The sequence below is a fragment of the Chelon labrosus genome (genome assembly GCF_963514085.1).
Source record: "Chelon labrosus genome assembly, chromosome: 12".
In the NCBI taxonomy this organism is placed as follows: domain Eukaryota; kingdom Metazoa; phylum Chordata; class Actinopteri; order Mugiliformes; family Mugilidae; genus Chelon; species Chelon labrosus.
Window position 1 is genome coordinate 9,167,447 of NC_140345.1, and position 24,349 is coordinate 9,191,795.

Sequence of the window (24,349 nt, forward strand, 5' to 3'; positions counted from 1 at the left end):
TCTTTGCACAAACTTGTTAGGATTAGCCTCTTGGAAGAGTAATATGGCTGATCTTGAACCTGTGCTTTGGGATAGAAAAGTTTGTTATTTTTAGTTAAACACCCAAAGCCTTAAAATACTATGTATTGTGACACTATGTTCTGTACAGGTGTACATAAATGTACAAGAATGTAAATTGTTGTATACAGTGCTTTTTGTGTATTAAGTTGTTTTCTACAATATAATGTAGATTACTTTTCAAACTTTATCACTATCATTTTTGTCCATTTCTATTCTAGTATTTGTTACAGTATTGACTATTTATTTAAGTAACTTTGTGGAACTATTTATTTTGTGCTGCAGCGGAGCAAGTCTCCAATCTTTTTGTACTTTTATACAGTTTTATTCTTACTCACTATTATTATTATTATTATTATTATTATTATTATTATTATTATATCATCACGTTAAATTATTGTTGTAACATCAAGATGCTTCTTCCACACACTGATTGGCCTCAATGTGAAATATGTGCCTTGGTGAAATAAATAAGAGAGAATGTGCACAATGGATCTGAGTGTGTCTTTAACGTCCGTCTGCCTATCTGAGCTTAACCGGCAATGCAAACCGAAATGTAGAAATTGGAGCGTGCACGAGAGCACTACGTTACCCAGAAGTCTATGCGGCAAGGTCAAACTAAAAAGGATAAATATTAATTGGAATTAACGTAATATAATTTATTTTGGAAGGTACGTGGGTGTATATAGATCTCAGACGAGTGTTTTTTAGTAACATTTATGAATTTTACATACTTTCTTATAAGCCTTGAAGACGTCAATCTGTCTGTTGAGCGTTCTGGCCAATGGTAGTTATTCGTGTATGGTACCAAACAACCAATCACCGTCGCTGTTCTTGGAAGGCGGCATCGGGTGGAGAACTGCTGTTAGTTTGTTCTGTGTTTATTGTTAAGGTTGTGTGGATTAGCACTGCGGTACTCAGTTTCTTTTCGTAATATCAAAATATTGCCTTAAGATGAGTTAAAGGTTCGCGGTAAGTACTGCTTCAGGCTGCATTTCTGCATATATTTACCGAACATTTAACCAGTGTATTCCGTCTTTGAGGTGGGCTTGATTAGCTTTAAAAGAAGGCCAATAACTGCTTTTGTTGATACTGTGGGACATTATATCTGTGTGTGCTAGGTTGCTGGGCTCTCCGGTTTTATTAGGGTATACTTGTGAAGTACCTATAGTGTAACTTAGCTGTAGCCTGTGTGCGTGTGTTGCTATCAAGCACCGCACTGCGGGGACGGACAGAAACCATAGCCTGTGTACGGACAGACGGCCAGAGGAAAGACAGCAAGGAGGAGAGGACCAGCTTCAAACACTGGAGGGAGGGGGAGGAATTTAAAGGGAGCATTCCTACCAGGAGTTACCAAGTTATAATACTGTGTTTATTTGTGTTTCACTTTATGTCAGACCTGCCCTGATCTCACTACTTGGGATGACAGCTGGTGTTAGCGGTGACTGACAAGGAAGACACTGATAGAAGATACAGAAGAGAATATGAATGAAGGAAAGGCGGAAGACGAACCATGATGCTGCACCAAAACTGATCCACACCTGCTTCCAAGGATTACCCTCATCTGCCACCAGACTGATCTGGTGATGGCTAACTCAGTGGCCTTAGTGGTACAAGCCGAACTCTTACCACCTCAGTCCACCACCTCCCTCTCTCCTTTCCCGTCCCTTCTTGGCTCGGGGGAGGATGGTGAGGATGACCGGGACAGAGGGGAACTGGTGGGGGGAGACAAGGAGGTAGTAGCGGGTGGAGAGGAGGTGGTTCTGGACATGGTGTCATCGTCGGTTTCGGGCCCGACCCACCAGCCCGAGCAATCGGATCATCCCTTCCAGTGTCTGGACTGTGGAAAGAGCTTCAGGTGGTCGTCCAGGCTGACCCACCACCAGCGGAGCCACAACAACGAGAGACCCTACCGCTGCAATGTCTGCCCCAAGGCTTTCAAGGGCTCTTCTGCTCTGCTCTACCACCAACGGTACTTCAATACTGCTCCTCTTCCCATCCTTTTATTGTAATAAAAAAACAGTGCAATAAACTTTCCTCATCTGTACTGATACAGTCCCGTTCCACACATGTGCCATCCTTCAAAATGCAATCAGTTAAATGTGTTGTAAAATTCCTGCAGGAGCCTTCTCTTCTGCAAAAAAAACCCCATGATATACATTATACATTATAACATATGCAATTAATAAATAAAAGTCATGTCACTGTGCACTACTGTAGATTTCAAAACCACGTGATAGTGCATTCCAAAAACAATGTCTCTGTTCTGTCTTGTCAAATCCATATCAACAGGGAAAAAAAATCACAACTGGTTCTTTCGTAAAACTAGCTGTATTTCTGAGAAGTTACTTTTTTATTTTTCAGGTCTCACTCAGGGGATAAGCCTTATAAATGTCAGGACTGTGGCAAAGCCTTCAAGCGCTCCTCTCTGCTCCAGGTAAGGTGTCAGACAAATATTTAAGCAAGAGGACATTTTGTTTAAGAAACATGCTTAGGAATGAGAAAACATTTCTAAATCTGTCTTATCACCAGGTCCATCAGAGTGTCCACACTGGAGTGCGTTCCTTCTTGTGCCCCTATTGCCCCTTGACGTTTAAATGGAGTTCTCACTACCAGTATCACCTGCGCCAGCACACTGGAGAGTGCCCATACCCCTGTGACACTTGCCCCAAGGCCTTCAAGAATTCAAGCAGTCTGAGGCGACACAAGAATGTCCATCTTGGTCTCAAGCCCTACACCTGCTCGGTGTGTAGCAAATCCTTCACTCAGTCTACCAACCTGAGGCAGCATATGAGGATACATACAGGCGAGAGGCCATACATCTGCAGTGAGTGTGGACGAAGCTTTACGCACTCATCGAACCTGGCCCTGCACAAGCACTCTCACTCCAACCTCAATGCTGCAGGGAAGGAGAGAAAGCGGGCAGAGGACAGAAGGACGGGGAATGAGGTAGTGGAGGTGGTGGTCAGAGCAGAGGAAGTGACGTCATCGATGTTGACCGACATGGTGGGATTTGTGAGCCAGGAAGGAACCGATGGAGTCGGGGTGGGGATGGAAGAAGTGTTTCTGTCAACCAGCTCCTCTGGCCAGAATCCAAGCCTTCTCCCCCAGCTCACCCTCCATTCCTCTGGGGAGGAGGTGTGCACATCCAGGGCCATTGGGACAGAGGTTCACCTGAGCACAGACACCGGGGCCAGCGTGCTGCTGTACAGCTGTGGCAGCTGCAACCACACTTTTGGCACGCGAACAGAGCTTGAGGAGCACCAGTCCATCCACATGGTTCCAGAGGAACACGGGGCCAGTGGAGAGGCAGGGCACGGGTCAGGGATGGAGGTCGGGGATGGGCTGGTGGGAGCTGGACACCTGCTGGCTGACTTCGAGGAGGTGGTGGAGACTACCACAGTGGCTGAAAGTGGACACACAACAGAGGTGCTCCTTGGATTAGCAGAGGGAGCAGATGGCAGCAATACAGTAAGTGATGTAATCAAGCAGATAAATACGAGAAGAGTTCAAATCTTCCCACTCACATTAAATAGGAAAAGTCTGAAGTGGACAACTACCCATAACTTTCATTTGTTAATATCAGCAATAGGTTTGTTAGTGTGCACGTTAACGCAGTGTTTACACCTGCTAGAAAAATTATGGAAAAAAAAAATGTTTGGCCTGAAAAATGGTGGTAAACTTCAGTGATTCATGGACCTAATGTTTACAGTTGCTTTATAGACATACGAGTTGTGACTACCAGCTCCCACCAAGGTCTTTCTCCAACAAGATTTCCTAACAAGTAGACAACATCGTGCTGAATAAATGAGGCAATTCAGTCTGAGCCAGTGTTTTGACTGCCATTTTTATTTAGTCTTCATTATCATTTTAATCAAATCATTTTTATCTTTCCTACCTTTAGTCTAGTTTTAGTCGACGGAAAGTGACTGCATTTTTGTCAACTTTTAATTGTTACATTCAGTCAAACTGCAACCAACAGCATTAATTCTGGCATCTATTTGATATGTCGACAATTACAATAGTAATCTGAATTTATTACTTTGTATTTGGACTTCTGCACAAGAAGGATTCTTTCCAGGAACTACATTTATGGACAGTTTTAGTTAGCTAAACGCTAATCCATTTTCCATCTCTGTACACTGCTTAAATACGTGTCAGTAAAAAGTCAGAAGGCAATAACTTCATGTTGTGGAAAACGGCAACTTTAAAAGTACTTAGATGAGACTTGTTTAACCTCACCTTACTTAGCGTGTTGGAGCCAAACTGTGATGCGCCTCAGAAATGCCGTGTTCTTCCCACTAATTTTGTAGCCACAGGGCTTGTGGCAGCTTGCTAATTTCGGTCGGTTACTGTCAACTGCCTGAGATGAGATAGGCAAATGCCCCTTATCCAACCCAATGACATGGGACGCACATTTTTAAAGACAGTCGGCCCGTACGAAGAGATCACGTATTTTGAATGACTGATATTCAGATAACAGGTATCAGATATATTCAGATCTCATCATATCAAATGACATTTTAGTCCCGTCTCGTCAATGAATAAAGGCACACAATTTAGTCACGGAGAAATGGTCGTTGGGCCAACATTTTTTTGTCTTCACCTAATTTGATCATTTGGCAAAACTGTATAATTCGACCTTCAAGATAAAGACAAACACTCCCATGTAATCTTCTTTTATTTGATCAACACAAACCCACCACTACAAAGTCAATGAGTTCAGTTTGAAGATTTTTGATATTACTTCCATTGGTTTGTCCTCAGAATGTTGGCACCACCCAGGCCCAGTTTGACCTGCTGCAGAGCTTCACGGAGGTGACTCAGAGCTCTGAGACCGTTCAGCCAGAGGCCAGAACCACATGGGCAGGGCTGTCATGTGGCTACTGCAGTAAGACCTTTAAGACCAATGGAGGCCTCAATAGACATGTGTCACTGGTGAGAATGACTCTTTCAACTGTTCTACGACTGTTTACGTTCTAAGACTATAGATAGATTACAGCTCCGTATATACGATACAAAGACTAACATGTAGCCTTCAGAAAATAAACTTCATCCCCTGTGTTGCTTTTTGTTTTTCTAGATGCACTCTCTTTCATCACAGTCCAGATCCCAGTTCAGCTGCTCTGCCTGTGACCGCTCTTTCCCCCTTCTCTCCTCGCTCCTGACGCACCAGCACTCCCACACGCCTGAGCAGCGTCTCCTGGCTGAGGCGGAGGCTGAGATAGTGTGTCCTCCGTCCCTTTCCCTGTCTCTCCCCCTGCCCTCCTCTCCGAGCCAAGGTGACAAGCAAACGGAGGGCCAGAGGGAGATCCATGTTGACATCATTGCCGTCGGTGAGGAGCAAGAAGAAGAGCCGGCTAAACCGACCAAAGGCCACAAAAAGACGGCATCCAGCAAGAGTGCAACTGCGGGAGGTAAAGACTTTTCCAAAGAAAACGCATCAGACAAAAACTTCCGCCTGACATGGGGACAGTCAACCTTTTTTATTTAATATTTGAACATTCAATATAACAGTAATCGAGTAGTAAGTAGTAATTGCTTGCTCAAAGATAGCTATGATGTGTCCATTATCAAATTAGCTGTCATAATGCTATAGCAATGAAAACCAACTGTTCTTCTGCTTTTAAAATGTTATTTTTCACCAATCATCCTTTGCAGAGAGGCCATACCGCTGCTCAGAATGCGGAAAAGCCTTCAAAGGATCATCAGGGCTAAAGTACCACATGAGGGATCACACTGGGGAAAGGCCCTACCGCTGCACTGAGTGTGGAAAGAGCTTCAAGAGATCATCACTGCTCTCAATCCATCAGAGGGTAAGGCTGTTATTTCTGTTATGCTGAAATGAATCCCAAGTTGTTGTTTTTTTTCTCCCCAAAATGAGAAACCACCATTTGGAAGCTGAATTTCATGATTTAGATTAGTGTAAAACTCTACTTTCCTCTTGGTCACGCAGCTCATCTGTAATGCTCTGTACAGTCTGCAACTGACACAACCAATAAAGCAATAAAATAAACCCTGGTCTTGTGGCAAAGTAGTTATTATCACACTGCGCAGTTGTATCAGTCTTTGCATGAGTATTCTTCCTGTATTTTGGTATTTTCTACAGTGACTGCTTAGACTGCAGTTTAGGTCAACAAATATAAAAGAACAAGTGCAGCATATATTATTTTATGTAATATATATTAGATATTGATTTTGGTGGGACAAAAAAAATTGAAGCTTGATTACATATAGTGTGAATGAATGACATTTTTCTCCATTTGTACTTCAACAAGGTGCATACAGGAGTACGGGCATTCCAGTGTCCACACTGCCCTCTCACTTTCAAGTGGAGCTCGCATTACCAGTACCACTTGAGGCAGCACACGGGTGAGAGACCGTATGTGTGCAAAGAGTGTGGCAAGTCCTTCAAGAACACCAGCTGCCTGCGCAGACACAGTCAGATGCACTCTGGTCTGAGGCCCCACATATGCTCCATCTGCTCAAAGTCTTTCTCCCAGATATCAAATCTGAAGCAGGTCAGTGCTGCCAGTGTAGTGTGAACTCATCTAAATTGTTAGCAGTTCAAATGGAATTGATCTGTTTTATGACCTGTTTTCTCAATTTCTCTTCTCAGCATGAACGCACCCATTCTGGTGAGAGACCTTTTCAGTGCACACACTGCAGCAAAAGTTTCACACACTCCTCCAACCTTCAGCTCCACCTTCGCACGCACTCCACACGCAAAGACTACAAATGCCCCTACTGCTCCAAGGAGTTTGTCATGCACTCGTACTTGCAGAGGCACATCCGCACCCATGGCAATGGGGTTTCCTTGCCTTCCGCTGGTGGGGCAGCTAAACACGGTGTTGCTGTGAAAGCCAGTGTTGGAGGCGTAACAACCACCACAACCCTGCTCAACCCCATCACCCTGGAAGCCTCAGGAAACAGTGGCAGCCTGATTGTGTCCCAGCCAGCACTTAATATCCCCCCCAACACCTCCCAGAACTACTTCATGATTCAGACAGCCAGTGGCCTGCAGCTCATTCCTCTGTCTTCCCCTACACCAACTCCTCCACCACCTCCTCCTCCGCCTCCACCTCCGTCCCAGCCCCAAAACTTTCTCCTCTTGCAGTGTCCCTCGAACAACGGCAGCCAGTCCAGCTTGATTCTGCTCCCTACTGCAAACAACCCTCCATCAGCCCCCGAGCCTCAGTCTCTCCCTGTACTGCAGACTTTCCAAGCATTCCAGCCCGTCCTAAACCAGGCACAGACTCAGATCCCCCAGTTTACAACTGTATCGCAGCAACAACAGCAGACCAGGATCATGCTTACCAACAACAATAACAATGCAAACACTCCTGTTGGCCCACCAAATCAAAGCCTCTCAGCCAACTCCCTCCTGACCAAACCCATATTAGGAAAGAGCACACGGACAGCAAGGGGCAGGCGGGGGCGTAAACCAAAAGCTGCCCTACAGAAATCTGCAACAGCTCCTGTCAGTCAGACTGCAGGTGGAGCTGTTCCAGTAACAAACTGTAATGTCACCAGTGGCACCCAGACTGTTGCTGCTGCTAACACTACCACTGAGTCATCACCATCTTCTCTATCCACAGTTTCTCATTGTCCTCTGTCAACATCTTGCACTACCGTCCCCACTCATTTATCTTCCACCACTGCAGCCCTCACAGTGGATGCCTCAGGACCCCAAACAACTGTTACCATGGTTGCACCAGCCAACACAGCAGTCACAGCATCAGCTTCTGGTCCTGTCCCTGCTACATCAGAGACAAAAGCTCATAATACTGTGGGGCAAATGAGGACAGGAGAAACTATGACAGGGAAACAGTTTGTGTTGTGCTTTGATAATGAAGGACAAGCAAAGGAGGGGATGAACATCGACGAGGGCGGAGAGTCATATGTGTTACAGTTTGAAGGGAATGCATCTGGAGAGGCAGCTGATGGAGGGATGGGTGGAGAGGGAAAGTCACTTGTGTTGCAGTTCAAGACAGACGGACAAGGTGATGGGGTGCAGGGGGGAGATAAGGGGAGGATGATATCACTTCTGCGTGAATGGGGAGGGGAAAAACAGGGTGAGAGACAGGCAGCTGGAGACAAAAGCCAGGGGGAGTCGTATGTTCTTCATTTCCACACTGAGACGCAGGACGGTGGTACATCAAATGCAACTTTCAGCCAAGAGCAAGACAGCAGCCTGCAGCTTTCCTGCACACCTAACCAAGGTTTAGTACCCCTTGATGGGCAGGAGGTGGTGTTTGAGCTCGGAGGTGAGACCAAGATGGAGCAGGAAACTGAGGAGGGCATGCAGATGATAGCCCTGATTGAAGGTGAAGGAGGAATGATGGGAGAAGAAGGGGCAGGTTGCAGTTCTGCAAATGGCACAGTTACTGAGGGCGGGGGAACCATGGAGAGTATATTTCAGCTGGAAAGTGGAGATGGAATTGTAATAATTGAGGTCAGCACCAGTAGCTTAAGAGAAGGGAGGGTGGAGAGGGGAGGGGATGGTGAGATCTCGCAGTGTAGTGAGATGAAATATGAAAGTGTAACAACAGAGGCAAAGGAAAAGTCTGTAAAGGAGCACGACCCTGCAGGCAGCGGAGAGGTACAGACGTCGGCTGAAGACGCGATAAGAAACGGACCCATGTCTAACTCCACAGAGATCCAGTTCTCAAACTGAGGACAGTTTGCATGTTAGAAGAAAATAAGGTGTGTGTGTAAGTGAATGCCTCACCGTGGGCTCTTTGTTAGCACTTTAGAGAGTTCTCCTGGCACAGAGAGAGAACATGCAGTTAGATATGTTGTAATACCATGGTGCCGCATACTAGAAATGTTATACATTCAAAAAGGCTGTACATGGACCTCTGAATATTCCTAAATATATTAATTTAAATGATACTGTCAATGGCAGTTTGTTTATGAAGTAAATATGTTTTTGTGAATAAATGTTGTACACGGCCTTCTTTCCTCACAATGTTAATAGTAAATAGTAACTAATTATTAATAAATATGTTAATACCTTTTATCGTTCGCCGTTTTTGCTTCCGTTTACTTCTTGTAGTTTATTAATAGTCTTTGTGCAGAGCTCCGTTCACGTTGTTACGTCTGGCATTCACGTAGCATTTGCGCAGTGCGTATTGCGCCTACGCAAATGGCGTAAAGTGAAACGTTGAACACGCGTACCGGGGAATAAAACGGAGTAAGCTCGCGTTCAGAATACCGCTATGTCCGCAAAGAACAAAACAGATAAAAAAAATAAAAAAAACCCCGGCGTGGTGGTCATTCAGTCAAACGCACAAGGATTTAAGACAAACTGTGCGTATTTCTCGTCTGTGGCCTCGGTTTGAGCAGCACCGAGAAGAAGGTAAGCGGAGCCGAGGTTCAGGGCAGGAGCGAGACGTGTATATGTGTCAGGAGACCGCAGCGCTTACGAATAACCATATAAGGGTTTCAGCCAGCTCATCTCGCCTTTGACTGTACCTTTGATGATTGCTCACAAACGTGAAGATGAAACCTTGGGCTGGGTGTACAGAATAACGGTGTTGCAAACATGCTACAAATCCTCCATAATCCCCGTCTGTGTTTGTTGTTTGAAGCCACTGTTGACAGTGCAGCCAGCCACAGACTATTTGGAGGTGAAGCCTAGTGGAAGTCCATTCGCCTATTTCAACTGCAACATGTATGAGAAAGCATAGAGGACAAACCAGTCTGACTGTGCAACGATGTCATTTGTATTATGCATGAAGCTAGTATCCATAATCCAACAACTGCATCTGCTTGTTCTCTCCATGTACTGGTCTTACATTTGTTTTAGGCACCCTGTGCACACAGTGTGGATGTTTGCGACCCACTGTGTGTAGAAAAAGCGGTGGAGCAGACCTGCACAAACCCTAAACATGGTGAGGCTGGACCTTGACCAGGTGGTGATGAGGAGGATGAAGGAGGAGGACATTGAGGTGGTCAAAGCCCTCATCAAGGTTTGTACAGCACATTCAGATGAACTGTTGGTTCCGGGGGTTTAGCTATACTCTCGTGAGCCTTGTGCAGGCTTGTTTCTCAACATACATTTCTTTGCAGGAGGGCTGCGAGGGCACGGAAAATCGTCTCATCCTCCACATCCTGACTCGTCCACTCTGCCTTTTCATCCTGGCTGTCTTCTCTTCAATCCTGCGCTGCCTTGTGCACTCTTTTATCCTGGCCCTCGCCATTCCTGTCTTCCTGCTAATTATCTATCTCAAGCTCACCATGCCGCGGTCGACAGGGGTTCTGGGCAGCAGCCGTCCTTATTGGGACTATGTGGGCAGCAGCTACAGAGGGACACAAGATGAGACGCTGCAGAACCCTTATTGCAGGATCAGTGGGAAGACACCAGTGACAAAAAGGGTTAGTCTGATGGTTTGCTGACATTTTTTAACTTTAAAGGGTTTTTACTTTCTCTAGGGACTAACTATGTATTCTTTTCTGCAGCAGAGGCGCAAAATTGCGTCCAAAGAGAAGGACAAGGAGGCGTCAACGGAGAATATCACCCCAGAGAGGGAGCAGGAAGCAGGCCAGGTCTGGGTGGCTGACAGTGATGGGGAGATCTTAGGCTGCATCTTCCGTGAGAGTGAGACACGAGCGGGTATCAGGAGGATCTGCAGGCTGGTGACGGGATGCTGGTACCGCAGGGAGGGCCTGGGCCGACTACTTGTCCAGAGTCTGGAGCACAGAGAGAGGGAGACTGGGGCACAGAGAATGTATGCACATGTCCCATACCCCTCCAAGGTGGGTGAAGTCTTCTTCAAGAAACTGGGCTATCAGCAGCTGGGGGAGGGGCCTAGCGAAGAAGACGATGAGGAGGTGAAACGAGAGACTCCAGAGAGGGGCTTCCTGGGATACCCTCTTACTAAAGTGTTTTACAAAGACTTGTGATAGAGTGACAGTGGACTGGTTTGATAACGTAAACAAGACGTGAATGTAACCTGCAGAGATCTGCTGAGGAGTGATATCGTCATTGCTTCAGCATGTTCGGAAGATAATATTTTATGGAACCTTTGTGTTATTTATTCAAGTGTTTATTTATTGTAAGTGCTCCTGTTATGGTTGTTTGTTTAAGCATATTTTTTTATCATTTAAATCTCCATTTTGATAAACGAAATGGTTGTTCACTATTTAATAAGTCAAACATGACATTACGTTTTCTCAGATGTGCTTTTCCTTCACCGTTTGAAGTAAAGTATTTATGCAAAATGTGTTTCTTAAACTGCTCCTGTGGTTCCTTTCTCAAAAGCACAGTAAAAGTTATGTGCGGGATTGCACGCATTGTTTTTTTTTTTTTTTTTCTCAGTGTGAACCAATACAGATGTGTAGGAGGTTGTACAGTTACTGTATAGGAAGTAACTGTGGTTTTCGTGAATCTGCAGAATTTATCGTCTTTTATCTTTGCGCTCCTTGGCTCTCGCTGTTCACCTTAAAGCACACTTTGTGGGTTCGTGAGTCTGCAGAAACAGCAACCCCTTCCTTTCCTTTTACTTTCTTCCATTTTTAGTTTTCATTTTTGCAGTTCAGAAGATTTGGGGCCATAGGTGACTGAGAATTCTACATTCTGCATCCTTTATTGTTGATAACGGTAGTGTTGGTTATCATTTCTAATGCTGAAACTGTCTAATAATTGACTTATGCAAAGAAAAATAACCTGTGAAAGTTTTACATTCTATTTCTTTATATAACTAGACTCCATTATATCGTCATACAACAAAAAAGTGAGTCACTTTAGGACATCATTTGTTACCTTCATTACCTGTAACTATATATTTAATGAACAGATTAAGTACAAATATGGATTTATACAGTTATTACAACAAAATCGTACCTATTGATCCAGCATTGCTTTAAATATATGCCCAGGTATTCTGACTCAAGCATGTGTGTGGTTTGCAGGTGAATGGCAGTTTATGTGACTAGGAGGGGAAATGCGCCCAACCCCCTGCTTGAGGCTAACCTTAATATGGTTAGCAGCCCTCACGCTTGCATTGCGAGTCGGCCCCACTGCTAACCTCAGACGATGTCAGTACAGCATCAGTCTGCCACAGATCAACACCACAGGATGTTTGTACAATGTTAATGTGTGTGAGAAGGAGGCATATCTCACCTGATGTGAGGACAAATAAAGACTCAGACTTTGCTGCAAAATCATGCAAGCCAAGTCATAGTGGAAAATCACCAATCATTTCATTAACTTTAATGAAAAACCCGAGACACCTAGTAAGGCAACAGTTTTGTCATACGCCGGGGCAAGTGTGTGTGTGGTCCAGCCATTTTCACCTTGTAAAAGCTGTATTTTTACTTGTGACACTTCTTGGTCATTGTCAGGTTGTTTCCTCATGACTGTCAAGCAGCAGACACCTGTAAGCTGGGCCTCTACCCGCTTGATCTGTAGCTATTATTGTTGTCAGGAAACAGATGTGAGTTCACACACTGGAAAGAAAGTCTGTTTGTGACTGTGGTCGTATGCGTCTGCACGGTATGGCTGTGTGTGAGTGTGTGTGCGCGCGTGCTGGGTGTGGGCGGGTGGGTTTCGGAAAATATGACTTGGCATTTCTTACACCCGGCTTCTGCCTCTCACTATGGGTTAAATGCACCATACTGTACTACTCTAGCGTGGACACACACACATACGTACGCAGTACGTGAGAGGATTGGTAGTGCATGTGAGCGTCCACGTGTGACTGTGCCATGACCTTGGTCAACTGTGGTCAAACCCAGAGAGCTGGGTGGGAAGTGGTTACATATAGCTTGGCATATGATCAGCGTCTTGAAGACAAGAAAAGACGCATGCACACGGGATCAAATGTGCGGAGACATTAGGCTTATTGCACTGTCAGAGTAATGCAATATGATGTGAGGTTGCTCAGAGCATGCAGACACACACACACACACATGAATCATTCTAACTTTTCGGGGCACCACACAATCATAGGATAAATTAGATAAATTCGTTCCAGATGATGTACAACATATAGACTGTGTTAATGACATGCTCATGCAGATGGCTGACACACACACACATGCACACGTACGCACACAGATGAGCTCCAAAAACAGCTACCCTGGGAAACGGTGAATTCCCCAAACCACAGAGTGCATGAGAGGGTGAGGGGAGTCATGGGAAAGCAGGATGCCTGCTTGCAGTGCCACTGAGTGAGCAGACTGTGCCAGAGCTAAAGCAGACAGAGCAGAGAGCAAAATAATACACATCCTGATTTGGCACCGAGTGATGACAGCATCTGATGGTTCAAAGGCTTATGAGTGAGATTTATCCACAAACTGTGGTCGGTCAGCTGCCCGGCCAGTCTAGCAGACACGTAGGGTGAGGGAGGTCGATTACAGTTCTGCTCTCAGCCTGACACAGTTTGGGAAAACCCAGATCAGAAGACAAAGTAAGGCCCTCAGAAGTCTGGGAACGCCTATAGTTCCACCAAATCTAGGGGCCCAGAGGAGGTGGGGGACTATCATGGTTTGAAGGTAAATAGCAGGAGGGGTTAGTAGCAGTCTCAACGTAGATGAAGGTGAAAACGTATCTGGAAGTTTTTACTTAACGATCTGGGAAAACCAAAGTGGAGAGGCCAGTGACTGGGTGAGTCTTAAGTGTCTGGAAAGTTCCAGCCAGTTGGCTCAGCTTACTGCCATCTGTTAAAAACACCAAATGTTGCAAATCACGTCAAACCGTCCTCTCATGTGTGGTTACTCAGATTATTTTGTAAAATCTGTGTTGTGTAATCTGCCCATCCAATTAAAGTATTTTATTGTCGACTACCAAAGGAAGAGTTGCACTTTAATCATTCTGTGGACTAATGTCATTCCTTTTAAAAGGACACATAAAAGCCATGAAGCATTTAAAAAGAAAAAGAAAAAAACTAAAACGTTTGCCTGCTGAGTAATCCATTTATCTTAAACTGATCTGCAGCAAGACAATGTAATCCAACCATCTCTTTTGCATCACGCCCTCCAAACTTACTTTGAAAAATCTTTCTGTCCAACCAGAAGCTGCCTCTGTTGTGTGCAGGATGTTTATGTTTAGAGGTATATATTCTCAGTTCCCTCCTTTACAACCCCCCAACGTACACACACACACCACACACACACACACACACACACACACACACACTTTCACTCTTTCTCATTTACCTCCATTTAATACCCACGCTCGACGGGTGACAAAGCAAAGCGGGTCTTTTGAAATGATTACAAAGCTAGACAGGTGAGCGAAATGGACAAATTCAATTTATATCTTACATTTATCTTTCTGTGTAACAAATTGTGCATAGTACACTTGTAAAATAATGAATGAAAAAAAAAACAGGAAGCTTTTTCTAATTCTCTTACCACACCGCCACACTTTGATAGTAATATAAGATGGAATGGAAATTTGTTAATGACTGTGACACTATATGCGTGATCGATATCGAGGTTTCAGAATTAATAACTGATGAACAACTGTACTAGTTTCACAAAAAGTTCTGAAACTGAGAGTGAGTGAAAGGTTTGTTAGTGAATGCTAGCCGCTTTCTGACTGTCCATCAACCATGTTTGGCTAACCACAGGTTTTACATGCATGTCTTGTCCTCACTTATCGTTTTAAAACATGAGCTGACAAATGAGTCATCTGAACAGTGATACGTGAGAAAGGTGATTTAACGCGTCTCCTCAGAACCCCTCTGTGTCAGATATTTACTGCCATACTGACTGTTTATAGTGCTTATTACTGAGATTATTTGTCACCGACACCTTTGGCACTATTATTTTTGGACTTAATCTTAAAGCATCAAAATAATAACCTTTAATCCATATGCATTCTTTTTTGTCCTTCTTGCCACACCTTCATCAGTCAGTAGCTAATGAAAAGGACACCTTTTGTCTATTTGTTGCAGTGTGCTTTTGCCCAGAAAAAAGTTCATCTTTCATTACAAGAATATGCGCTGGGCAAGGGGTCGGCACGAGACATACCTCTGCTTTGTGGTGAAAAAGCGGGTGGGGCCAGATTCCTTGTCATTTGACTTTGGACATCTACGCAATCGCAGTGGCTGCCATGTAGAGGTAAGTAAGGTGGGAGAAGATGGAGTAAAATAAGAGAAATAATGACGATACAGACGGGTCACAAGTTAAAGGGAAAAGCTGGAGAAATAAGTGGAGAAACACACCAAGTTCAGATGCTTCCGAGAAGAGCACTAAATGGTACAATTATGCCATTTATTTCAAATCATACTGTGTGATGTGTAAAAAAAATTAGCCCATTTTATTATGACCGCTCGACTTGCTAGTCTTTCAATAGGGGCAGTGACTAAATCTGCATATATTTCTATAGGAAAGACATCAGCAAATACGACTGGACATTGAAATCGACATGAGATGGATGTGATGTTCATGTATTTGTGTGATATGTGTGGAAAAACAGAAGAGCAACCATTCCTCAGGAGACTATCAGTGTAGGACTTGATCTTTACCAACAAGCAGTGTGTCAACACTCACATAGAGAGGGATGTTATAGCAGGGTGGAAATGCATAGCCCTTCAAAAACACCAGTGAATACAGTACCTGGCCAAAAAAAAAGGTCACACACACTAATATTTTGTTGCATCACCAGCTTTGATCACAGCAAGTGGCATTGCTGTGAAACTGTTTGATAAGCTTCTTCTAATGTCACCAGATTTATTTCTGTCCAGTGTTGCATTCATTTTTCACCAAGATCTTGTATTGATGATGGGAGAGTCTGACCACTGCACAAAGCCTTCTCCAGCACATCCCAAAGATTTTCAGTGAGGTTAAGGTCTGGACTCTGTGGTGGCCAATCCATGTGTGAAAATGATGTCTCATGCTCCCTGAACCACTCTTTCACAATTTGAGCCCCATGAATCCTGGCATTGTCATCTTGGAATATGCCCGTGAACATCAGGGAAGAAAAAAATCCATTGATGGAATAACCTGGTCATTCAGTATATTCACGTAGTCAGCTGACCTCATTCTTTGGACACATAATGTTGCTGAACCTAGACCTGAGCAACTGCAGCAACCCCAGATCATAGCACTGTCCCCACAGGCTTGTACAGTAGGCACTAGGCATGATGGGTGCATCACTTCATCTGCCTCTCATCTTACTCTGCTGGCTGGTTCCCCACTATCCTTCCAGCTTTTAATAATGCGTTGGACAGTTCTTAACCCAATTTTAGTAGTTTCTACAATCTCCTTAGATGTTTTCTCTGCTCTGCAGTAATTATTCAACAGGGGGCTTGTACTGTATCTATTTGCTTAGTGAAATCCAGGTGGCGACTTTTTTTTTGGCTCGGCAGTGTATTGTACAGTTCAGTGGGGTAAAAATCATCTATGCTGGTCTAGAGAGGCGTAGAAAAAAGTGATATGGTCAGATGAGTCATGCTTCATCATATTCTAACAAGTGGCTGAGTGCACGTGTACACTAAGAGAACAGAACAGTACAAGCCTGAATACTTGACTGCTTCAGTGAGAGGATCCAGGGGTCTCTGCTATGATTTGTAGGCACTTTGCTGGCTTGGCGTGGGTCTACTTATTCCGTGAGAAGAGTAATTGGAAATCAACACAGAATTGCTCTGAGTCAACATCTTTAACCTATGATGAAACACTCCTATGTAAAGAAGGGTTCTCTTCCAAGATGACAATGCCCCCATCCACTGGGCACAGGGGTTCACTGAGTGATTTTAACAATGAAAACCATGTGCAACATAATTCTTTGGTGTTTAAAATCACAAAAACAATACTCAGCTGAATTGAACACCTAGAAGGAGATGTTGGACAAACGACGGACTAGAGTAGAATCAATGCTAAAGCACAATGAAGCTGGTTTATCAGCACATGGTGACCCAAAGCCTTTCTAAGACCCTATATGTTGGCTTTAATTTGTCACTTATATCTATGTCCTCTTATATTCTCTGTTCGCCTATTCTACTGTAGTTGCTGTTCCTGCGCTATCTGGGATCCTTGTGCCCTGGTCTGTGGGGGTACGGAGTTACTGGAGAGAGGAGGCAAAGCTACTCCATCACCTGGTTCTGCTCCTGGTCTCCCTGTGCCAACTGCTCTGTCACACTGGCCCAGTTCCTCAGCCAGACGCCCAACCTTCGCCTCAGGATATTCGTCTCCCGCCTTTACTTCTGTGACTTGGAGGACAGCCGAGAAAGAGAAGGTCTACGATTGCTGAAAAAAGCTGGCGTGCACATCACAGTCATGAGTTACAAAGGTGCAGTGATAACTGTGTGTAGCAGATGCGTATTTGTGCATTACAGAGGCAGGCACAAGTTCACCTTAAAATCTATTGTTTTCCTTATCATAATTGTTTTGTACATTCTCTTCAGACTACTTCTATTGCTGGCAGACATTCGTGGCTCGTAATCAAAGCAAATTCAAGCCCTGGGATGAGCTGCAACAAAACTCTGTTCGTCTGTCCAGAAAACTCAACCGCATCCTCCAGGTATAAAGATCAATACATAACATGTTTCTTCTACCAGGCAGGGTGAGGTCTGTCAGATGTCACTGGACGTTTAAAATAACCATAACGATGTCCTTTGTGTTTCTTTTTTCTCTCTCAGCCGTGTGATACCGAAGACTTAAGAGACGCCTTCAAGCTTCTAGGACTATGAAACATACCGGTGACCCCCTTAGTGTTAGCATTATAACTATAATTAGGTAAAAAGACAAAAAAATTAAATAAAAACTTTAAAAAAAAAAGACATGTCAGTGTTGGACACTCACTACAACTGCTAAACTGAGAATGAGAAAAAACTGAGAGCAAATAGCTTTAAATTTGTGGCAAGGCTTGCAATGTTAGATAGGCTGCTTGCTGTTTCTGTGGCAACATGTGAAATAAAAAATATAAACAATGAGATATTGTTGTGTGTTATTATGCTATAGACTTACAGTGCTGCCAATGAATGGGGTACCCAGTAATAAAATGTTAAATGCTAATGCTAATACAAAACAATTACTATAGGTACAGTAAAACGAAATCCATTCTAATATAATATTCATGCACTAAATTGTAGCTTTAGGGGAGTTATTGTATGCAGTATTTGTTTAAAATAACACTGAGAGCTGTTGATTCAACTGTTTTCATTGTGGTTTGTAGTACTGCCTGATTGTATTGTGTTGTACTGACACGTGTTCCTATTATTTTGACGACCTCATGTTGTCAGTGGGTTGAGGTAAATAACAGAAAAACATGTTTAATTCAATAGAGTTCAACTGCACCAGCATAAACTACGTGATCCAATAAAGTTAAATTACCGCATTAGAACGGAAGCAGCGTCGCGTAGCCGCTCGGTAGTGCGCAAATACACTGTCTATTACGGTCACGCTGCCGTTAACGCCGCACCGACACACCACTCATCGTCACCGTCACCACCACCGGCGTACTCCGACTTAGTAAAAGTCAAGATGGCGACCGAGGGTCAGTTAGAGTACGAGTCGGTCCTCTGTGTGAAACCCGAAGTCAACGTTTACCGAATCCCTCCGAGGGCATCAAACCGGGCTATCAGGTGAGAGGGGGAGGCGGCCAGCTTCCTGGCCCAGCATCCGCGAGCTGCAGCCGTTAGCAGCATCAGCGACCAACCTACCTACCGACATGCATACCTACCTACCGACCGACCGAGCTCATCCCCTAGTCACGCAGCCTCACGTAACGGCGGCGGTAGCTGGTGTGCTGGTTGATTTTATTGTGTATTTACAAGGTCATAAGAGGGGAAAAAAACGTAAGATAACGGTTGTATTAGTTTGTTAGCCCATGGAACAGGGACCAAGCTGCACGAGCTACAGCGTCCGTTTGTATATATCCTCCAACACCGTCAGAGGCTGGAGGATATATATATACATATATATAGGAAGGGCTAGCTACTGTGAGAAGGCTAACTCAAGGACACTTCAGCAGGGTATGATGCTCCGAGTGTAGGACACTGGTCTATTATTATTATGCCTATAAGTTACAGTGTCATTGGATTGTTTACTCCATATTTCATTGGTTGGTCCTTCAGCCTGACCTGCCGCAGCTGCTTCTGACTGGACACTACAGCAGCCAAACAGTAGCATACAGTCCCATGAGACACAGGATTGGTTAACCAGTGACCAGATGTATAGTGAGTAAGGATGGTGATGTAATATTTTAGCCTAAATGTCTGTCTGATGTCTTGGTCACGTTTCGCTCACGTAGAAAATGAATGTGTTTTGAGTGGGACGAATCATAACAGTAACTTTCCTCTGTCTGCATCCATCTCAATGACCTGCTATCAGTTATTTGTCTATACCTACCTGTATGTGCTTGTGTGTATGTCCCAGGGCTGCTGATTGGAAGCTGGATGCTCCTGACTGGAGCGGGCGCATGCGTGTGACAGCCCGGGGCAAAGTGGCCTACGTGAAATTGGAAGACAAAATCTCTGGTGAGAGAGAAGCAGACTGGACAGCGGTATTGTTTTGTTTATTGGCGCTGCTGTAAATCATTTCACTGTATAGTCTCCTGCTCGCCTCCTCGCTCTCTCTTACTCATCTATTCCAAGGTGACCCAGCATGCGCCAAAGCGAGTGTGTTTATGTATCAGTGCATTTGAGGAAATCAGAGTGCTTGTGTTCTTCAAAACACGCATTTTAGTTGCCCTTGTAATGAGATATGTGGACTTTAAATCACTCTGCTCTCTTGTTTACTTAGAAAAGCATCAGTGTGAAGGTTTGTTAGTTGAGTTTTGGCTTTTTATTGAACATATTTCTTTTGCTCTAACCTACAGGGGAGCTGTTTGCCCAAGCACCAGTGGAAGAGTACCCCGGCATCACAGTGGAAACAGTCAGTGACTCAAGCCGTTACTTCGTCCTCCGCATTCAGGATGACAACGGTGGGTAAACTGTTTATAGCTGAGCCATAAATGTTTTGCAAATGGTGCTCATAAATTACAGGATAACATGTTTGTACGGAATGCATATAAATGATCATAGAGCTGCATTTTCTATACAGCACATCGAACAAATTAGTCATAGATTCAGTGTTTTCACGTGTGTACTGTCTGTGAAGGTTCTCAGTCATCCAGGTCATGGTATATCCAAAAAAAGTGTTTTAAAAAGGCAACAGTTGCCTTTTTAAAACACTTTTTTGTACTGTTCTAATCATTATTTGTTGTGTTTATTTCTCTCAAAGGCCGCAGTGCGTTCATAGGCATTGGGTTTGGAGACAGAGGCGATGCCTTTGACTTCAATGTTGCTCTTCAGGACCACTTTAAGTATGCAGCTGCTCTATAGTTTGTTAAGAATCATAACCAAAATCAGAGTTGAATGATTTATTGTAGTATTTCTTGTCAACTGTTGTCTTCCCCAGGTGGGTTAAACAAGAAAAGGAATTCACCGAACAGGCTCAGGCTCCAGACACCACTCCTAAACTCGACCTGGGCTTCAAAGAAGGACAGACCATTACTCTTAATATTGGGGTAACCTTATCTTTGTGTATATTTGTGGTTTAACTTTGAGTCTAAAATCAAGCATCATCTCGCTCTTAGACAGTTTTCTTTCTTCCATTTATTCTCTATCTAGCAATCAAAGAAGAAGGACAGGTCTCGTCCGCAGAGTTCAGGTGGCTTTGGGCTCCTTCCACCTCCCCCTGGTGGCAAGCTAGCCCCACCCCCTTCATCCAGGTCTACCAATCATAACACACAACCATCAGCAGGAGGAAGTGACACCGGTAGGTAACTGTAATCCTGTAATCAGAATGGAAAGTTGGAGATGTTGCCCAACTGAATACAGTTAGAATACAGTCATATGTTTTCCCCAAATAACATTTCCATTAACAAAAAGTTGTTGTTGAAAGTTGTTGTTTTGACCAACATACACTGATCAGCCGCAACATTAAACACATCTCTTGCAAAGTGAGTAACATTGATTATCTCATTATGATGTAATGTTCTTCTGGGAATCCTGGGTCCTGGCATCTATGTGGATGTTTCTTTGATACGTGCCACCACATGAACACTGTGGCAGGGCCAAGCACATCCCCATGGCAATGGCAAGGGATTGTTTTTTTCCATCCTGTTGCCGTATGTTTCCCAGATAAGCAACACACTGGCACTCAACCATCCATATGATGCAAAAGAAACCGTGATTCATCAGATCAGGCCACATTCTTCCATTGCTCAGTGTTTTAGTTTGGATCGTCATGAGCCCATTGTTTTTATCTTTCAGCAGTGGACAGGGGTCAGCATGGGAACATGACCATGACTGGTCTGCGGCTACGCAGCCCCATCAAAACAAATTGTGATGCACTGCATGTTCTGACTCCTTTCTATCAGAACTGACATGAACTTTTTCAGCACTTTGAGCAACAGTAGCTCATCTGTTCGATCCAACCAAACGGGCCAGCCTTCACTCCCCAGTGAGTCTTGGCCGTCCATGACCCCAGTGCCGGTTTACTGTTTTTCCACCACTTTTGATAGATACTGACCACTGCAGACTGGGAACACTCCACAAGAGCTGTAGTTTTGGTGATCCTCTGACCCAGTCTGACATCATAATATGGCCCCAGTCAGAATGAATCGAATCCTTTCACTTGCCCATTTTCCTGCTTCCAACACATTAATTTGAGGACAAAATATTCACTTACTGCCTGTATATCTGATCTTCTGGAAACTGTTCAGTCCAGTTTTAGCAGTGTAAATCCCTTTTTTGGGAATACAGAATAAATGAAGGGAAACACCAAACATTATTATCTCAATAATCCACTGCTGGCTGCTTTACTTCTACGTCATTCTAGATGGAGCAGCTGTTTAATTTACAGTGGGAAATTAAATGCAACATGGGTATGGCTCCCTAGAAGTCATACACAATGAAAGTTCATAGAAAGGGTTTGTATGAATCAGAGAAAAGCTATTTCGTTATTCAAAGTTTGTATTTTATTGTCCCCGTTGGTGTGTGTTTCCAGGGAAACACTTCTATCCGCTGTCTTTACAAGGGAGGTGGTGAGTGCAGTGTTATGCTGACCTACAGGAAAACCCACCAAACTGTGGCAAATAAAATACTGAATGGAGTAAAGCACTGGAATTTTCCCTTAAAAATATTTCACTTTAAAAATATTGTTGCTCCATGCCTGTAGAAAAGACAGTTTCAGTATGAAAACCACATTTCTTAAAAGTCCTTGTTTTTTAAGTACTCCTAGAGGAATCTTTGCCATTACAGAGATTTCTTCCACCATTGAATACAGTGGAGCATAACTGAAATTTAGATGTGGTCGTCAGTGTGTTGAATGACATTTGAAGTATTCTGCAACAACTGTTAACAGCCTTTAATAATACACGTAGTGGTTTAACCAGGAGAAACTTGATGGAAAGACTCACTGCTTTGAGCTGTTACATTTCTATACTTAATTACATGTTCCATCCATCTCCGTTGTGTTTGGGTGGTGACAAAAGTTTCAGATGTGGCATCTGAAAAGTTCAGCACATAAAATTGAAAACGTTTAGCAAAATACAGTTCCCAAGCAACAGTGTCAGTGAAAACTACTGAAAGATATTTCTTGTAACTGTGTTTTGTAACTGTGTATTGAATTTGCAATAATAACTTTTAATTTCAAATAAGTTTATTGGCTGATTAGAAACAAATAGTCACTTTCAGTATATTGTTTGTTATGCTCTCAGAGGTGTAGTTCTCACTTGTTTTGTTTCTAACCTCCAGGTTGTTTACTAGATCTGGACTCCAGTAACTCCAACTCAGTGGCTCCAGCCAACCCCACAACCACAGCTAGCTCTGACCTGTGGGGAGACTTTGACTCTGTGTCCCCGAAGTGAAGAGAGCTTCATTTTCTTTGTTCTCCCTGTTTCCTCTCTGTAAATTTTTTGCAGCACTTTTTGCGAGTTTGCTTTCCCCGTTATGGGGTCCTGTTTCTCTCCCTGCCAAGCAGGGTAACCCCCTGTGCAAGTTAGTTTCATTTAAGCTGAATTCCTCATGAGTTTTGTTTTCTGAACTTACAGCACAGTCTTAAGCTGAGACATTTAGACATACAGACCATCTCCGCCTACTCATTAGACCTCTGTCCTCTCTACCCTCCACTTTCACTCTGTTTAAACTCAACCCTTTTCCTCCTCCATACAAAGTTTTATTTGCTCATTTTTATTGTAGATTATACTTAAGAATAATATCAATGGAGGTATAATCATCTCTTCAACATCTAGAGTTGAAATCTAATCAAATATATTAATGAATGAACTTTATGTACAGAGAATATTTATTTTAAATGTATATATATATTGTCAGTGGTTTGTAATTATTGTCATTGGTGTTGTCACCTTAATGTATTGTAGCTTATTTTCCTCCAAGTCTCCAGCTGGGGGACTGACTATATGCACTGACTGACAGTCGAGTCTGTCTATGTAGTTAGTAATTCATGAAGTCTGCATTTAACGCAGGGACTGTCACATATTAAACTTAGATTATTGCAAAGTTTACCACAAAATGGTTTTACTTGAAAGAGTCCTGTCAGTCCGTAGCTGATTTACAGAGGAGTGACGCTCTAGCACTCTCTAGTCAGCTCCTGTGGCTCTGCAGCTGTTGAAAATATTCCACTGGGGATGGGTCACGAGAGTTGTGTACATTGTTTTAACTGTAAATCAAGATACATGGAAGAAGGAATGTTGGACGGAAGAGTGTCGGTAAAAGAAAGAGAGGCATAAGTGCTTTTATCTCTGGCTCAAGGGGAAACAGAGATGATTTAGTCTATGTTATGTCATCTGCACTCAACGCAGCTGTTAAAGCTAACTGGTGAGTCATGTAGGTCACAACCTCTCTCTCCTCCTCAATGAATAGGTCTGTGTTTCTGCGCTGCTCCGTCAGTCTGAGGAAAGCTTCGTTTTCTTAATTCAGTATGAGAATGGTGATCAACCACAGCATGTTGTACTGTACAAATGAATTTAACTGTGAACTTCTATTCCACATCGAGATGTGTTGTTGTTAATGATATTCTAATGGAGACCAATGCGATGTGGGACCAAGCTAGTTTATGTTTGATGCGTTGTGATGTTGTTATGTAGCAAGAGGTGGATTGTGTTACATTGATATCACACGCACATGTGTCGTGACAGGTGTGCAGTGGCGAGTGGCGTGATGATGGGTGTTGACTGGAACGCATTGTTGTTTGTGTGAAGCCCTAACAATGTTTGTCTATGTTTGTTTATTGTTCAAATTATATGCATTTCTCCCAAATGTTACTTGTCATTCAAACTGTAAGTGTGTATGGAAATGAATATGCAAAGAAAAATATAAAGAAATCACTTAAT

The 24,349-nt window shown here is 43.6% G+C and overlaps 4 protein-coding genes across 7 annotated transcripts; all 4 read left to right on the forward strand.

Annotated features, from left to right (window-relative positions):
- The first annotated feature begins 867 nt into the window (after positions 1-867).
- Positions 868-9,064, forward strand: znf628 (zinc finger protein 628). Of its 2 annotated transcripts, none has more exons than XM_084557354.1 (9): positions 868-1,029; positions 1,455-2,029; positions 2,422-2,494; positions 2,590-3,528; positions 4,825-4,995; positions 5,141-5,474; positions 5,719-5,873; positions 6,336-6,578; positions 6,677-9,064. In XM_084557354.1, the coding sequence occupies exons 2-9, from the start codon at positions 1,644-1,646 to the stop codon at positions 8,732-8,734; spliced, it is 4,359 nt and encodes a 1,452-aa protein (XP_084413480.1). In that variant the 5' UTR covers positions 868-1,029; positions 1,455-1,643; the 3' UTR covers positions 8,735-9,064. The 2 variants fall into 2 exon arrangements, with proteins under 2 accessions (XP_084413480.1, XP_084413481.1); XM_084557355.1 differs by having other exon boundaries at positions 1,487-2,029.
- Positions 9,065-9,326: 262 nt separating this feature from the next.
- nat14 (N-acetyltransferase 14 (GCN5-related, putative)) lies at positions 9,327-12,293 on the forward strand. 2 transcript variants are annotated; one of them, XM_084556506.1, is made up of 4 exons: positions 9,327-9,418; positions 9,869-10,031; positions 10,132-10,437; positions 10,522-12,293. In XM_084556506.1, the coding sequence occupies exons 2-4, from the start codon at positions 9,951-9,953 to the stop codon at positions 10,963-10,965; spliced, it is 831 nt and encodes a 276-aa protein (XP_084412632.1). In that variant the 5' UTR covers positions 9,327-9,418; positions 9,869-9,950; the 3' UTR covers positions 10,966-12,293. The 2 variants fall into 2 exon arrangements, with proteins under 2 accessions (XP_084412632.1, XP_084412633.1); XM_084556507.1 differs by having other exon boundaries at positions 9,366-10,031; positions 10,525-12,293.
- A 2,072-nt stretch (positions 12,294-14,365) lies between these two features.
- Positions 14,366-17,729, forward strand: aicda (activation-induced cytidine deaminase). The gene is made up of 4 exons (XM_084556659.1): positions 14,366-15,129; positions 17,017-17,299; positions 17,415-17,530; positions 17,649-17,729. Exons 1-4 carry the CDS (start codon positions 15,007-15,009, stop codon positions 17,697-17,699), a joined length of 573 nt encoding a protein of 190 aa, XP_084412785.1. The 5' UTR covers positions 14,366-15,006; the 3' UTR covers positions 17,700-17,729.
- Positions 17,730-18,477: 748 nt separating this feature from the next.
- Positions 18,478-24,299, forward strand: LOC311496661 (adaptin ear-binding coat-associated protein 1-like). Of its 2 annotated transcripts, none has more exons than XM_084556576.1 (7): positions 18,478-18,593; positions 19,387-19,487; positions 19,829-19,933; positions 20,233-20,314; positions 20,410-20,518; positions 20,622-20,769; positions 22,752-24,299. In XM_084556576.1, the coding sequence occupies exons 1-7, from the start codon at positions 18,493-18,495 to the stop codon at positions 22,862-22,864; spliced, it is 759 nt and encodes a 252-aa protein (XP_084412702.1). In that variant the 5' UTR covers positions 18,478-18,492; the 3' UTR covers positions 22,865-24,299. The 2 variants fall into 2 exon arrangements, with proteins under 2 accessions (XP_084412702.1, XP_084412701.1); XM_084556575.1 differs by lacking the exon at positions 18,478-18,593 and adding an exon at positions 19,047-19,191.
- Positions 24,300-24,349: the final 50 nt, after the last annotated feature.

What these genes read in the sequence shown, in the direction of transcription:
- znf628 (XM_084557354.1), top strand. Translation starts at nt 1,644, where the DNA reads ATGGCTAACTCAGTGGCCTTAGTGGTACAAGCCGAACTCTTACCACCT. An exon ending in AGCGCTCCTCTCTGCTCCAG is followed by an intron (nt 2,495 to 2,589) that starts GTAAGGTGTCAG and finishes TCTTATCACCAG; the next exon opens with GTCCATCAGAGTGTCCACAC. An exon ending in AGATATCAAATCTGAAGCAG is followed by an intron (nt 6,579 to 6,676) that starts GTCAGTGCTGCC and finishes TTCTCTTCTCAG; the next exon opens with CATGAACGCACCCATTCTGG.
- nat14 (XM_084556506.1), top strand. Translation starts at nt 9,951, where the DNA reads ATGGTGAGGCTGGACCTTGACCAGGTGGTGATGAGGAGGATGAAGGAG. An exon ending in TGGTCAAAGCCCTCATCAAG is followed by an intron (nt 10,032 to 10,131) that starts GTTTGTACAGCA and finishes ATTTCTTTGCAG; the next exon opens with GAGGGCTGCGAGGGCACGGA. An exon ending in AGACACCAGTGACAAAAAGG is followed by an intron (nt 10,438 to 10,521) that starts GTTAGTCTGATG and finishes TCTTTTCTGCAG; the next exon opens with CAGAGGCGCAAAATTGCGTC.
- aicda (XM_084556659.1), top strand. Translation starts at nt 15,007, where the DNA reads ATGCGCTGGGCAAGGGGTCGGCACGAGACATACCTCTGCTTTGTGGTG. An exon ending in CACAGTCATGAGTTACAAAG is followed by an intron (nt 17,300 to 17,414) that starts GTGCAGTGATAA and finishes CATTCTCTTCAG; the next exon opens with ACTACTTCTATTGCTGGCAG. An exon ending in AACTCAACCGCATCCTCCAG is followed by an intron (nt 17,531 to 17,648) that starts GTATAAAGATCA and finishes TTTCTCTCTCAG; the next exon opens with CCGTGTGATACCGAAGACTT.
- LOC311496661 (XM_084556576.1), top strand. Translation starts at nt 18,493, where the DNA reads ATGGCGACCGAGGGTCAGTTAGAGTACGAGTCGGTCCTCTGTGTGAAA. An exon ending in ATTGGAAGACAAAATCTCTG is followed by an intron (nt 19,488 to 19,828) that starts GTGAGAGAGAAG and finishes TCTAACCTACAG; the next exon opens with GGGAGCTGTTTGCCCAAGCA. An exon ending in CCGCATTCAGGATGACAACG is followed by an intron (nt 19,934 to 20,232) that starts GTGGGTAAACTG and finishes TTTCTCTCAAAG; the next exon opens with GCCGCAGTGCGTTCATAGGC.